A 12941-nucleotide genomic window follows, 5' to 3' on the forward strand; every position below is an offset into this window, starting at 1 on the left:
GAAAACAGATTCTTTTTTTTTTCTTTTCCAAGTGAGCTATGGACCTTATACTATTCCTTCATATTTCTTCTGTGACACTGAAACTGAATCAATTATCAGTCTGTTCCATAGTAAAAAGAATACCTTGATAAAGTGAACAGAAGTCATGAAATGGTACCATTGAAAGTATGATACATAGTGAAATTGTGTGATTATGATGCATACATAAGATCTCATTCTACAAAACAAAAAGGAATATTAATGAATTTACAGAAAAGATAATATGCTTTCATTTCAAAAGTTGCACATCTCTGAATGAAATATACACAGGAAGACAGATCATGGGCTTTCAATTTTTTTCTTTTTTTTTTTTTTTTTTTTACAATTTTTAACAATTTCTGTTTAAAATATGATGTTTTGAAACAGTTCTCTTTAATACTTTCCTCAACATGGAGTCCTCTTTCAGCTTCTTAGTCAGTGTTTCAGAAATGTTGTATCTTTTAATGAGTAAGAGTTGTGATTGTTACTATAATTTATTGATTTAGACCAAACTTAATTCCTCATAAATGTTACATGAATAAATATGTGTATCAGAACATAAAAAGCATGTCTAGAAAACCTTGGTTTTCTCCTACAGTTCTAAGCTATGTTTCAGAATAATCATGTTTAACCTTAGATGACTAACAAATAACCTTCATATTAGTGGGAAAGGGCATTCCTTTCGTTGGAAATTAATGTTGGTTTGGTGTAATTTGCATTTCTAAAGGACACATTCATCAAAATTTTTCAAATACTGTTCCTACTTTTACCCTTATTGCTTAGCTTTTCACAAATCTTTGTAGCTCTGGATCTATAGATAACAGCAGTGTGATGTCAAAGATTTGGGTTTTTTTTCTGAACTTTTTCTTGCTCTGCTGCATTTACTTTTTCAGTGAACACAGTGCAATTGGTCACAAGCTTCAGCTGTCAATTTTAGGAAAAAACTTTGTTTCCATTTTTAGTGTTTATAGCTTGCCTGTCATGATTTAGTTATCTCTGTTTCTTTAAATTGTTTTCTAATCATTTTCTAATTTCATTCATATTTATACTGAATGGAAGGTAGCTGGTATGGCCATTAGTTTCAGCAATCATATAATTGCTTGTTTGTGCTTTTGGTAGCTGTGATACAGTTTACTACAGATAGCTGGATAAAGTGATGGCCAAGCATTGTTTTTAGTATCTACGTGCTTAATGGAAAGAATGTAATTGGTGCTTCAGTGTTCTTTAACTGTAAAAACTTAGCATTGAATGTGGAGAATTGAATATCTCTTTCTTGTTTATTTGAAAAGAGATGACAGTTTTGTTCTGTTTCTGGGGATTTCTTAAAGGGGAAGAAGTGTGATGAGGAATTTTTTGCAACCAATGGAAAAAGAAACCATTTCCTCTTAAACTGAGTCAAGGATCAAAATTTTGGTCCAAATTCAGAGCAATGCATTGTAACCTGTAACGTCAGTCTGTCCAGTGTCAAGACAGGCAAATCATTCAGCCTTAGCTGTAATGCCAGACATCACTGGGTAGGCAGGAACATTTTATTATGCCATGTACTGAAAAGTAATCTGACTAATGTATATAGTCAAAGAAAAATTGCTTCCACAAGGTGGCCTGTTTTTATTATTGCCCTCATTAGCACTGGTTTTGTGATCTTAAAAATCAATCAATATAAATAGGGCAGTATTTTTTGCCACATACACTTACTGGATTTGATAGAATTCTTTGAACTATAGTTCCTTAAACTAGAAAACAACTTGCCCATCAGGAATCTCATTAATAATATAACAGTATAATTTTTCTCAAGTCCTTCCAGTATTTACGTGCTTACGTGAATGCAGCCTTTGGGACCCACAGCTTGCAGAAGCAACCTCAGCATTGCACAGATGCCACAATACAGCAGAATTTTTACTGTGTGGTGGTAGCATTTCTTTTTGTAACTGAGCTTGTGAGTGCCATACACCAGTCTTGGTTCAGGTGAGAACTGTACTCATGAACGCCATAGGCCCTGTTGCCTGGCAGTGTCTCAGTGAGCAGCAATTATTTAGAAGTAATTGCTGGTTTGTGATTTTTTTTCCTTTGCAAATTTGTTGCCCTAAACTTATATTCTTAATTTCTTTTATATTTCTGTGGGTTTATTTCATTTTTTGATCTGAAGAGTTAAGTCCAGGTTATGAGTATTCCTACCTATGAGCATTAACCCTGAAATTTTGTAAATGCTGGAGAAATCTTTCACAACCTGAACTGCCAAGTTCCAGAAGCTTATGGTCTCACGAGGCTTATTGCCTTAAGTGAGCATGTAGAAGACTTGTAGAAAATTACCTATAAATACATGATTTTACCCCAGTTTTCAGTATTAGTATATAATCCTCTCTACACAGGAGTCATGCTTTGGTACCCGAATTGCTCTCTTTGTAGGCAGCAATGAACAGTGGTTGTTTGGGAGACGGACTCATGGACCTTTTTGCATTTCATCTTGTTTCTGTTTGTACCATGAAACAAGAGGGGTAGGGTTTTATCCTTGACTCCGGTGCCAGGATGCATGATAGTGGATTGCCACACTGCTTAAGGTTTACTTGTTGCTTTCCCCATCCTGTGAAATACAGTAGAAATACTACCACATAACTTCTGTACATTATTTTCAGTTATGATGTCTCAAATACTGCAAGGACTGAATTCATACGAGAGTATGAACTTTAAAAGTCGAACTTTTACAATACAAAATGGAAGATACACATGGGACACATACAATGGTGGATGTGGGCAGAACTGATACAGTTTCATCAATGGAGCTGTCATCCTTGGAATAATTTCTCCCAACTGTGGACAGGCATTCTCACAATGACAGATAATTAGAACAGTCCTGAAAAGAACATGGGAGAAATTACCAGCAGATAAATTAAGTAGGGGATCAAGATTCAATGTTCAGTTACTCCCTCTAATGTATCAATGTAGGCCGTGTTAAGCTAGTGGCAGTCCACTCTGTGACTGTTTGCTTTGACATCTGCCTCTTAAATATCTTGTTGTTTGTGTATAAAATCTGTACTTAAACAGAGAGGAAAATAAAAAGTATATTAATAAAATGAGTTCAAAATCTGTAATTGTTGTAAGTTAATACTGGTAGTGGCAGCATCTGCAGTTCCTTCCATTACTGTGTTTTAGGGGCCCATTGCTGTTTGACTCTTGTATCTTCAGTGCTGTTAACATCTTGCTTCAACAAATCCAAGTTTTCTGTGAATTTTGCTGGGAATGTGCTTTTAGCATATAGCCTGAAGGGCAACAACAAGACCAGGTCTCTGACCAGGATGTTAATTGGCCTATTTTTATTACCTTTTCATAGAATATAAAGTATGTTGTGAAAGTGCATTCATTTGCAAATCCTTTATTAAACCTGTTTCTTTGCATTACCCCTTAGGGTATCACCACTTCAAAAATCTGAAGTTGTAGAAATGGTTAAAAAACAAGTTAAGGTAGTAACTCTAGCGATTGGTGATGGAGCAAATGATGTTAGTATGATACAAACAGCACATGTTGGTGTTGGTATTAGTGGGAATGAAGGTCTACAGGCTGCTAATTCTTCAGACTACTCAATTGCTCAGGTAAGTCATTACATTGCGAAGTACTACATGAAGTATTTTAATATCAGATTAATATTGGTGTATGCATGTTTTGATTGCATATTCATTTTTCTGTTTTTTTGCAGTTCAAGTATTTGAAGAACTTGCTGTTGGTTCATGGAGCCTGGAATTATAACAGAGTAGCTAAATGCATCTTGTATTGTTTCTACAAAAATATTGTCCTTTATATTATTGAGGTAATTTTACAGTACCTTAAGTGTTACTTTTTGAAAGTAAGAACTTTAATATTTTGAGGTTTTGATTATTATAAATGGTTTTGAGGAAGCATTTTAACTGTCAATAAACTACTAGTACTGAACATTTCTTTTTAATAAACTGATTAATATTAATGATTTATTTTACTTTGAAAACCCTGATTGTTTTTAAAATGCATAATAAATATTAGCACTGAATGTTTTTGTTACATAGTATTGCTAGTTTATTAAAATTCTGTACCTGTAACGTGATTACCATAATTAGGGAATACACTTACAAGTCATCTTAAATATATCAAGATATGTATGTGCTTAAGCTCCCTGAGCTGGTGTCAATAACTGTCCAGTTTACAATCAGAAGCCCTTGTTAAGGTCACTGTTAAAACTTAGGGCTGTTGCTGTTCAGAGCAGCATCCAGGGTTTGTACATAGATGTTTAGTTACGCTATTGCGAACCTTTCCCTTGCTGATGGGGTAACCGTGCCTCCTTAGGCCCTAGTTAGTGAACAGGAATGTTCTCCTGAAAGTAGCTGACCTATACTTTTTCACCTGAGATTTTAAGGAGGCTGGAATCTTGTGAATAAGAGGACTGTGTTGTATTTAAGTGTATGTTTACTAGTAGGTGTGGTTAAAACAGCATGTATAGCTATAGTTTTCATCATCTTCATGACCAAATGGCAACCTTAAAATTTTGAATGGATTTTTAAAGTTATTTTTAAATTTCTTCCTTCCTCTCCCTTAATTTTCTTTCAACAGCTGCTAGCTTTCCTACAACCAAATATGTATCGAGCAATTGTGTTTATAATTGATTCAAACTTTATATATCCAATGATACTTTGGGTTAAAAATGTGGGGGAAAAATTAATTTTTTGCAAAGCTTGATCACAAAATAAGTTTTGTAGGTTAGTCTTGTGTATTTTTATATTAACAGGGTTAACAGATATTTGTAAAACTTTGGTAGTTTTTTTCATGTATTTTCAAATTAGTATCCTAAACTTGCAGAGTAAGTGTTTGGTTTTACTGAAAGAAAATGCCTTATTTTTGTTAGATCTGATGCAAATGTTATATTAATATTTCCAATTTTGATACTTATGTATGTGACCTTACACTGTTGTAATACCTTTAAATACTTCAGTTGCCTTTTTATGTAGAAGTGTTGTAGCCAAAAGAGTGCATTTTTCTTACCATACTTTTACATTTTCTAAGTTTTTCTCTTTTTTGTCCTTATTGTGTTATCGATGCAAATAGATTTCAATCTAAGTGGCAGCAAGTTTGTAGCTGTTTAGAAGCTATAAAAAAGCAAATTCACTAAATATCCTTTTTTGCTTTAGAAGTGATGGCAGACTTTAGATCCTGTATTTCAAAAGATGAATATCTACTTACATGATCAGACTTCCAGAAGTACTGATTGCCAGTAATTCTAGAAATATTGGGAAAAAAAGTATTAATATATATTTTGTGCTTATAGAAAAATACAAAGCAGTCTTCAGAATGCACTAAGTTATTTTTCTTAGCTTTCTGCCGTTGTCACCTGCAAACACATTGTAAATTTATAACTTAAATCAGATATAAGTATCCCATTATTTGTATTCTTTGAGAAAGAAAGTTAAATGCAAGGTACAGAGATCACAGTCTAAAAATACAAAAGACTGGAACAGGTAGTCTCTGCCTCAGGAGAGGATGGAAGGGCAAAGCGATAATTTTGATATGGGTTATGACCCTTTTATATATAAAGCATGCAAGCATTTGCCATGTACACCTTCTCTGGAAGACAAGATGACTTCTACTTGAATTCCTGTATACCCAACGTTTGTGAGCTCAGAAAACTTTCAGAGATGTTAATAGCTCCTGTCAATACTGTGAGTGAATGGGCAGAAATTCATCATTGAATGTCTCCAGAAAGGACAACTGCCAGTCTTGAGGCGCTCTTTTCAGTTTTTTTGTACAGATCAGGCGTGGGAGCAGAAAGCTCAATGAGTATTTGTAAGCTGCTGCTTAATATGCAGAAATGCTACATCAGGAAAACGTCTGTGAGGCTTTTGTGGCCACGCCTCCTCTGTCTTGGAGTTTAGAAAATAGTACTGTGAAAGGCATGTCTGATAGTTGTTTTAAACAAGGTTCCTTCTATTAGCTGACAATAACTAAAAATACCTACCTTTATTTAATAGATGCATATTACATGTTTAAATGTTTTCTCAGTACTAATCAAGCTAGTAATGTAAAATATTCCATTTAATCTAAAATACAGCCTTTATTCTAGGCATTCATGAGCTGATATGAAATTAATGTCATTGGTTTCTTTGTTCAGAAAACAGTAAAGTTCTATAGTAATACCCAGAAACAGTGATTAGGGCGTATTGACATTTAAACTCCTCTACATAACAAACTAAAAGTGGGGTATAATTATTTTCTTTTACTCTGTGTCTTGATGCAATAGCCATTTAAATATGGGCCTCATCTTTTGTATGGACTAGTCCCAATGACTTTGGAGGCTATATTCTCAAGTATCAAGTATAAATTACAAGTGAAAACTCTGAATTTCTAAAAGGCCACTAATGGGCATTAATAAGCCTGTACAGAGCATCACACTCACCTAGGATAAGCCTATGCAGAGCCTCATACTTATTTTGAAGGGATTGTCATTATCTTATAGTGATAATTGGGTTAGAGATTGATGTAGTGATTAAAACCTTCTCTGTAGGTTGGTTTTGGTTTTATAATTACCATTACTGCATACCTCTTTTAAACTACTCATTTGAGAATTTATGCAAATCACCCTTCAACATCAGCAGGACGAAATTTTCCTATTCCTACTTTCCATTCTGCTAATTAGTAATGACTAGTAATAATACAAACTAACTGGTTCATATTAAATAAAAAAGGTTTACATTTTTAAAAATAATAATTTTGAAGATCTACATAAGTCATTCATGTTCCATGTAGGGGAAAATTCAAATAAAAGGTTAAAAGACCAAGACAAACAGAAGAAAGAGATGTGTGGAGTTCAGATTTAAAGTTCATTCACAGATCTCTAAAGTGGCTGCTAGTAGCAATTTAAGTCATACGATGTAAACAAATCAATATACTAACTAATTATATCTGTAATGGCTTTTTTTGTTCCACAAACTTTGGTTGATGGGAGGGGTTTATTTCTTTTCTCCCAAGCACTTTTAATCCCACTGCTGAGTTTACTCACTTTCTGCTGCTCATGTGCATAAATGGAATTTACCATTTGGTTCCTGATTTCCTTTGTCTGGCATATCAGATGAATGCCCATGATCATACTGAGACCCTTATCATGCATAACCCCAGATACAAGCAGGCTTTCTGAGTATACTCACAGTGCTCCTGAGCTGCAGAGTTCAGGTGCTGTTGTTCGATAGCCACTTCGTACTTAATGTATACAAACTGCACCAAGTTCAGTTTGAAACACAGAGAGCAGAAAGTGATTGTGCTCATGCCCACATTTTTGCATCGTATGCTTTGAAAACTTAGAAATACAAGGATTTACCTACTAGAGGGCACTAGTCTTAGCCACATTAAAAGATTTCTTCTTCACTGACTTATTTTGATAGAGGCAGTAACAGCTTGAGAACCTAGAGGTGCTACCAAATTTCATGTCTGCTTGGTTTGCATCTAGACCTCTGACCAAGATACATTCCAATCCCTTATTACTCTAAACTGAACTAAAATGTCTATAACTTACATGCTTTCCTTGGAAGAAAGTAAATGCTAAAATTTCAGAAAGCTAATATTATGCCTTTAAGGATTTCATAACTATTCTACAGTAAAACTATTTTCAGTTTAGATATCTTGAAAATTTTCACTTAAATTCTGTACAAAATAAGCTGAAAGCAACATGGTTTTTAAGGAATAAAATTATGCATAGCATTTCTGAAGAGGCTTGGTAGCGACTTCATATATGACATTTTATTGTAAATTAAAATTTTATCTTAAATACTTGCATTTCTTTAAAAAGTCACTTCAAAACATTTTCAGGTGTTGCTTAGCATCAGTTACCTGTGTAAGAACAGTCACCATGTGGAATAGATTCAGTTATATGTATTTAGGCCTTTAATTTAAAATTAGAGTTTTATAAAATTTGCCTACTAGTTAAATCACAATAGAAAGTTAATGTTCTTTCCATATACTCCTTGGTTATTAAGCATCAAGTATATGTCTACTTGTGATCTTTTATCTTCTTCCTAGAGAGTAATACTTTTGTTAAACTCTGTCTGAAATTACCAGCAATGAGATGTATGCAAATTTATGCCCAGCTACCAAGTCATATATTCTCTATTAAAATTGCCAGTTTCCACCACCCTAACCCTTTCAAATTAAGAATTCTAAAATTTACTCCAGTATTTCATACAAAAAAAGAGAAAAAAAGCATCTGAAAAATTGTGTTGATGAGTGTCCGTAATAAACAACTGATTATGCACTCGCCCTCTTACACTCAACTACTGAGAAACTGCTGCCACCAAATGTCTGCTAAATTCATCACAATTAAATCACAATTCCTGTTTTTCAGGTCAAAAATCAAAATACACAAGAGCTGATAAAAATCTGATTCAACTGAAATGAAGTAATTCCATTGTATTTTCAGTGTATAATCTGAAAGGCTAGAAAATAGTAATTGTTACTGTTAATCGACCAAAGTAAGCAAATATAGCCTTATAAGACTTAGAAAATTCAGGGTATTCTCTGCGTCAGTATTGCAGCCTCTAAAATTCATGACTTTGCATTCAATCGTGTTCCAATAACTGATCACAAAAAAAAAGAAATCTATTAATTTTTCACTTAGCAGTTGAACAAATAGCAATTTTGGCTGGATTTTACCTTCTATTTTTAGTGTTAATAGTTGTTGATTTTAGGGAGTTTTCCATCTCGAAGTAGTCACAAACATGTTCAGACACTCCACCATATGACTAAAAAAAAAAAAAAAATAATCTGAGTTTGGTCATAAAATCCATTCACCTGGAGCCAGCCTAGGTACATATTGATAAACATATGTATTGATTGTAGCAACTCATGGTTCCATAATGAAGTAAAATGAAATGTGAACTGTATGAAAGCAGCATCTAAAAATTCCCTTGAAAAATGTGAGTCTTAAATTGAGTAGAGTGCTGTTTAGATGATTTTAACTTTTGTCACCTGAGAACTTATGTTTTTCCTAGACAATAGTTTCAGTGTAACTTGTTAATAAAGGTTCATCAGGCATGCTGATGAATGTACTAGTTCATTGTCATTGAACTAGTACAAGCATGAAGAAGTAGGAGAAAGCAGATGTGCTGCGTGCTATGCTGAAAAGCATTAGAAAATATATTGTCATGCCTTTCAAATTAAATTTGATTACTTTCAACCTTTTAGCAAAAAGTGATAAAAATTATGCAATAAATGGATACCCAATTGCCTCTCGAAAGTACCCTGTAGTTGACTTAGTGCTTGTTAAACTAAATAATAGTGCTTGATTTAGTGCTCTGGTAAAGTCTCATCCTCTCGTGACTAAGGAATATTGGTACAGTTGTCAGTTCCAAACAGCAGCTTCTTGATCTATGACTTCTATTACTTAGGAATTTTAAGTTAAAAAAGAGAAGATGACCACTAATCTGTAGGCTCCCCCCTCCACAACCTCATATTTCTCAGAATTTTAATTTCATTAAGAGTTAAGTGAGCTTAAATCACTCAAATACTTAAAGAACCTGACATTTCTTCTGAATGTTCTGAATGAACCTCCTTTTTTTTCATATTTACATGGAATTAGTCACATATATGACTAGATTGCCTATTATCTGTTCTTGATTGCAAGTTAGTTTTATTACTGATTTTTTTTATATGGGTTTAAACCAAAACATTTTCAACTATATTTTAAATGTGTTCTAAAGGTACCCCATTTTTGCAAAACTGAGGACAAATCTATTTATCATACCTTGCAAGACATTTGAGTTAATACATGATTCTGATCTTTTTCAGATCTGGTTTGCATTTGTCAATGGCTTTTCTGGACAAATTCTTTTCGAAAGATGGTGTATAGGTCTTTACAATGTGGTAAGATGATATGCATGGCTTTTTGTTATTTTTAACCATGAAAGTTTCTTGACTAAGCAATCTTTAAGCAAACTCTTTGCCTCTAAAGTTTTCCCATTTTATTTTTTTTAATCCGTCTACTAGATGTTTACAGCAATGCCTCCACTAACTCTTGGAATATTTGAGAGATCCTGCCGAAAGGAGAATATGCTGAAATATCCAGAGTTATACAAGACTTCCCAAAATGCACTGGACTTTAATACTAAGGTAGATTTTTTAAAAAAATCAAATTATAATAAAGCAAAAAATCATAGGAATTAAATATATTTATCCTTTTTGTTCTATGCTGCTCATAATTAAAAATGATGGGGATTTTTAATACTACTATTTCCACATGTCCACTTGTCTGTGAATCATGCAAACCATTTTTAGCAAGTATGGAAATGGACAACAAGCTCTTTACTTTTTTCAGCCCTGATATGTTTTTCTCTGCTGGTAATAAAGCTGTCTTCTATAGGCAGAAGTGATTAGACCTCACTGTCGCTTGGCTGTATGTATTTGTACTGTTATATGGAAATGGATTACTGAAGCCTGTGGAGAAGTGTTGCTGAGGACAATAAGAACTGTCATTAGATTTGTAGAGGGAGGGACATGGTATTATTCTTTGTCAATTTGGAGTTGTGATTTTATGGTTTAATTTTGAGTTTTCGGAAAATAATACTTGGAGTCAAGAATGTGTCAGGGTGGATCAAAAGGAATCAGGCTATTTTTGGTGGGAAATGGGTGACATTCATCTTATAGAGACTAGCACAAGAAGCAGTAAAAGAATGTAGGACTCTTTAATGCATAAAATACACAAAATTTCTTCAACATTGTCCATAAATAATCTTTTATAAACTAAATTAAACTTGCTTCTGAATCTGTATTTTCACGAGTATTTGATGTTTGTAAGAGCTCCTTCTGATTTTATTTTTTGTAAATATAATTATGGCATTTCAAGTTAATGTCATTTTATGTTGAACTTAGGGACATTTTCAATATGTCATTGAATTAACAATGTCTAGATGTGCTGGTCTGTAGTAGCTGTGCAGAGCTGATACACCATCCTTAGCTTGCTTAGCTCTTACATCTATGCCACTTGTGCTGTATAACTGGAGTTATCCCAATATACATAGAATTATTTGTGTAAACTGCCTTTCTTCACTGAAGCAGATAAGATTCCTCTCCTTCTTCCTCACTTCATCCCTTCACCTACAAAAACAAACTTGAAAGCTGTAGGGAGACTAGGGAACATAGTCTCTTGTATCACTGTGAATGCTTTACAAATATGACACTTTTGTGGTCCCATTAATACAGACATTTTTGTGTTGTGATAGATTTAATAAATAGTGTTAGTCATGAGTTAGAACTGTTGGAGTTTTCTGTTTTAAAATAAGTCTTTAATATTTCTGTTATTACACAGATGTAGTGTTGACTTCATTGGAAATTCTGTGGCTGTTCCCATACAACACTTGCTTTGAGTAAACGTCTACAAACTTGCCGGCTACAAAATTCCCACCTATATAAGTTGAATAGTTGGTGTTAAAGATTTTACTGCCTTGAATGTTGATGCAGATATTTGTTATGGTAAAAGGGATCAAAGGTTATGAGGTCATGACAGAGGTTAAAGGATTAGCATGTGACAAAAAGAAGTGGTCAGGAAAATGGAAAAGTAGAACTAATTTTTCTTGCACCCACCTGTGCTTTCTGTCAAATAAAAACTTCTGGTAATGACATAGCAACGAGGAGAGACAAAGGTTAATGAGTAGCACAAGTTAAATTTGCAAAGTATTGCAGTGTCAATTGGATCATGCAACCTGGTGTAGTTGTATAATCTAACAAAAGACTTTGAGAGGTTGTGGAAAATGTGAGACAGGCAACTTAATTTCAGTAGTTTGAACACCTTAACACTCAAAATACACAACAGCTAGTTACAATAACAGCCATAGTAGTCAAAAGCCCTTATTAGTGGAAAAAAAAGGATTGCTATACTGAAGGAAATGAGTTATATATTTTTTATTAAGTCATTTTATGTCACTATATAATATATTATGGAAAGCATCAATAGACTGTTTATCCTTAACCTTAATACAGTTCTTTGCAGAAGAAATCTTTTACAAATGAAAATCAGTTTGAAAGTAAAATTTTGATTATTTAACAAGACATTAAAGGAATTTTAATAAGATCAAATTACAGTCTTCAAGAATGAAGCACGTAAGGAGATGTTTAAGGAAGATAGTTTTATTTGTCCTTTTTTAATTCTTTTGTGGGGATATATAGGTAGGCATATGTAGAAGAGGTTTTGATTTTTCTACCAACTAAATTTATTCTTACACAGACTGCAAATTATAAAAACTGTAGTCCTTTTTAATTCCCTACATAGAATGTAGCAATTGTTCCAGTTGTCTGGTTTCGTTTCATTTTTCTGATGATATTCCCATATGTTTATATTTTAATTTCCCTTCTGATTTGAAATTAAAAGGAGGAGATAATGCACACTTTTTTCAAAGCATAAAAATAAACAAATGACCCATGAAGAGCTAAGAGCCAGAAAGTGCCTGTCAGTTATATTACTTCACAGTGGTGGCCTGACAGAAACACATTTTGTGAATCTAACACACAGCTAAAAAGAAAGGTCAGGGTTCACAGAGCTAGTTTATTGCAAATGGTTCTCATGGATTTTCTGTTTTCTGTTTCTTAGGTTTTCTGGGTTCATTGTTTAAATGGCCTCTTCCACTCATTCATTCTGTTCTGGTTTCCACTAAAAGCCCTCCAGCATGGTAAGTATTATGAAAAATAAAAATATAAATATTGAAAAGTACAAAATTCTAAATATTATCTTTTTTCTAAGGGAAGCTTTATAAATACTAACAGTTCAGTGTGATTAAATTTCAAGATATCATTTCTAGAACTAGACCAGGTGTGTATTTTAAATGTTTTATTTAAAGTCTGTTTATAAGTAGGAGTAATATTATGTATATATACATTTAGCTATCTAAGTAGGATTAATGTGAACTGAAATAAGATTGAGAAAAAGA

General features: G+C 33.4%; 1 protein-coding gene across 1 annotated transcript in view; it reads left to right on the top strand.

Annotated features, from left to right (window-relative positions):
- The window catches only part of ATP8A1 (ATPase phospholipid transporting 8A1), a gene marked incomplete at its 5' end in the record, with an annotated part of 104817 nt that overhangs the window by 61660 nt on the left and 30216 nt on the right, over positions 1 to 12941 (top strand). Inside the window, 5 exons of the mRNA XM_027891280.1 lie at positions 3422 to 3605; positions 3710 to 3820; positions 9811 to 9885; positions 10009 to 10131; positions 12605 to 12683. Of these exons, the coding sequence (XP_027747081.1) occupies positions 3422 to 3605; positions 3710 to 3820; positions 9811 to 9885; positions 10009 to 10131; positions 12605 to 12683 (572 nt within the window). The remainder of the gene's footprint in view (positions 1 to 3421; positions 3606 to 3709; positions 3821 to 9810; positions 9886 to 10008; positions 10132 to 12604; positions 12684 to 12941) is intronic.

Source organism: Empidonax traillii, unplaced genomic scaffold (assembly GCF_003031625.1).
Source record: "Empidonax traillii isolate 1590-97213 ecotype Southwest subspecies unplaced genomic scaffold, ASM303162v1 scaffold315:size618497, whole genome shotgun sequence".
Taxonomy (NCBI): Eukaryota; Metazoa; Chordata; class Aves; order Passeriformes; family Tyrannidae; genus Empidonax; species Empidonax traillii.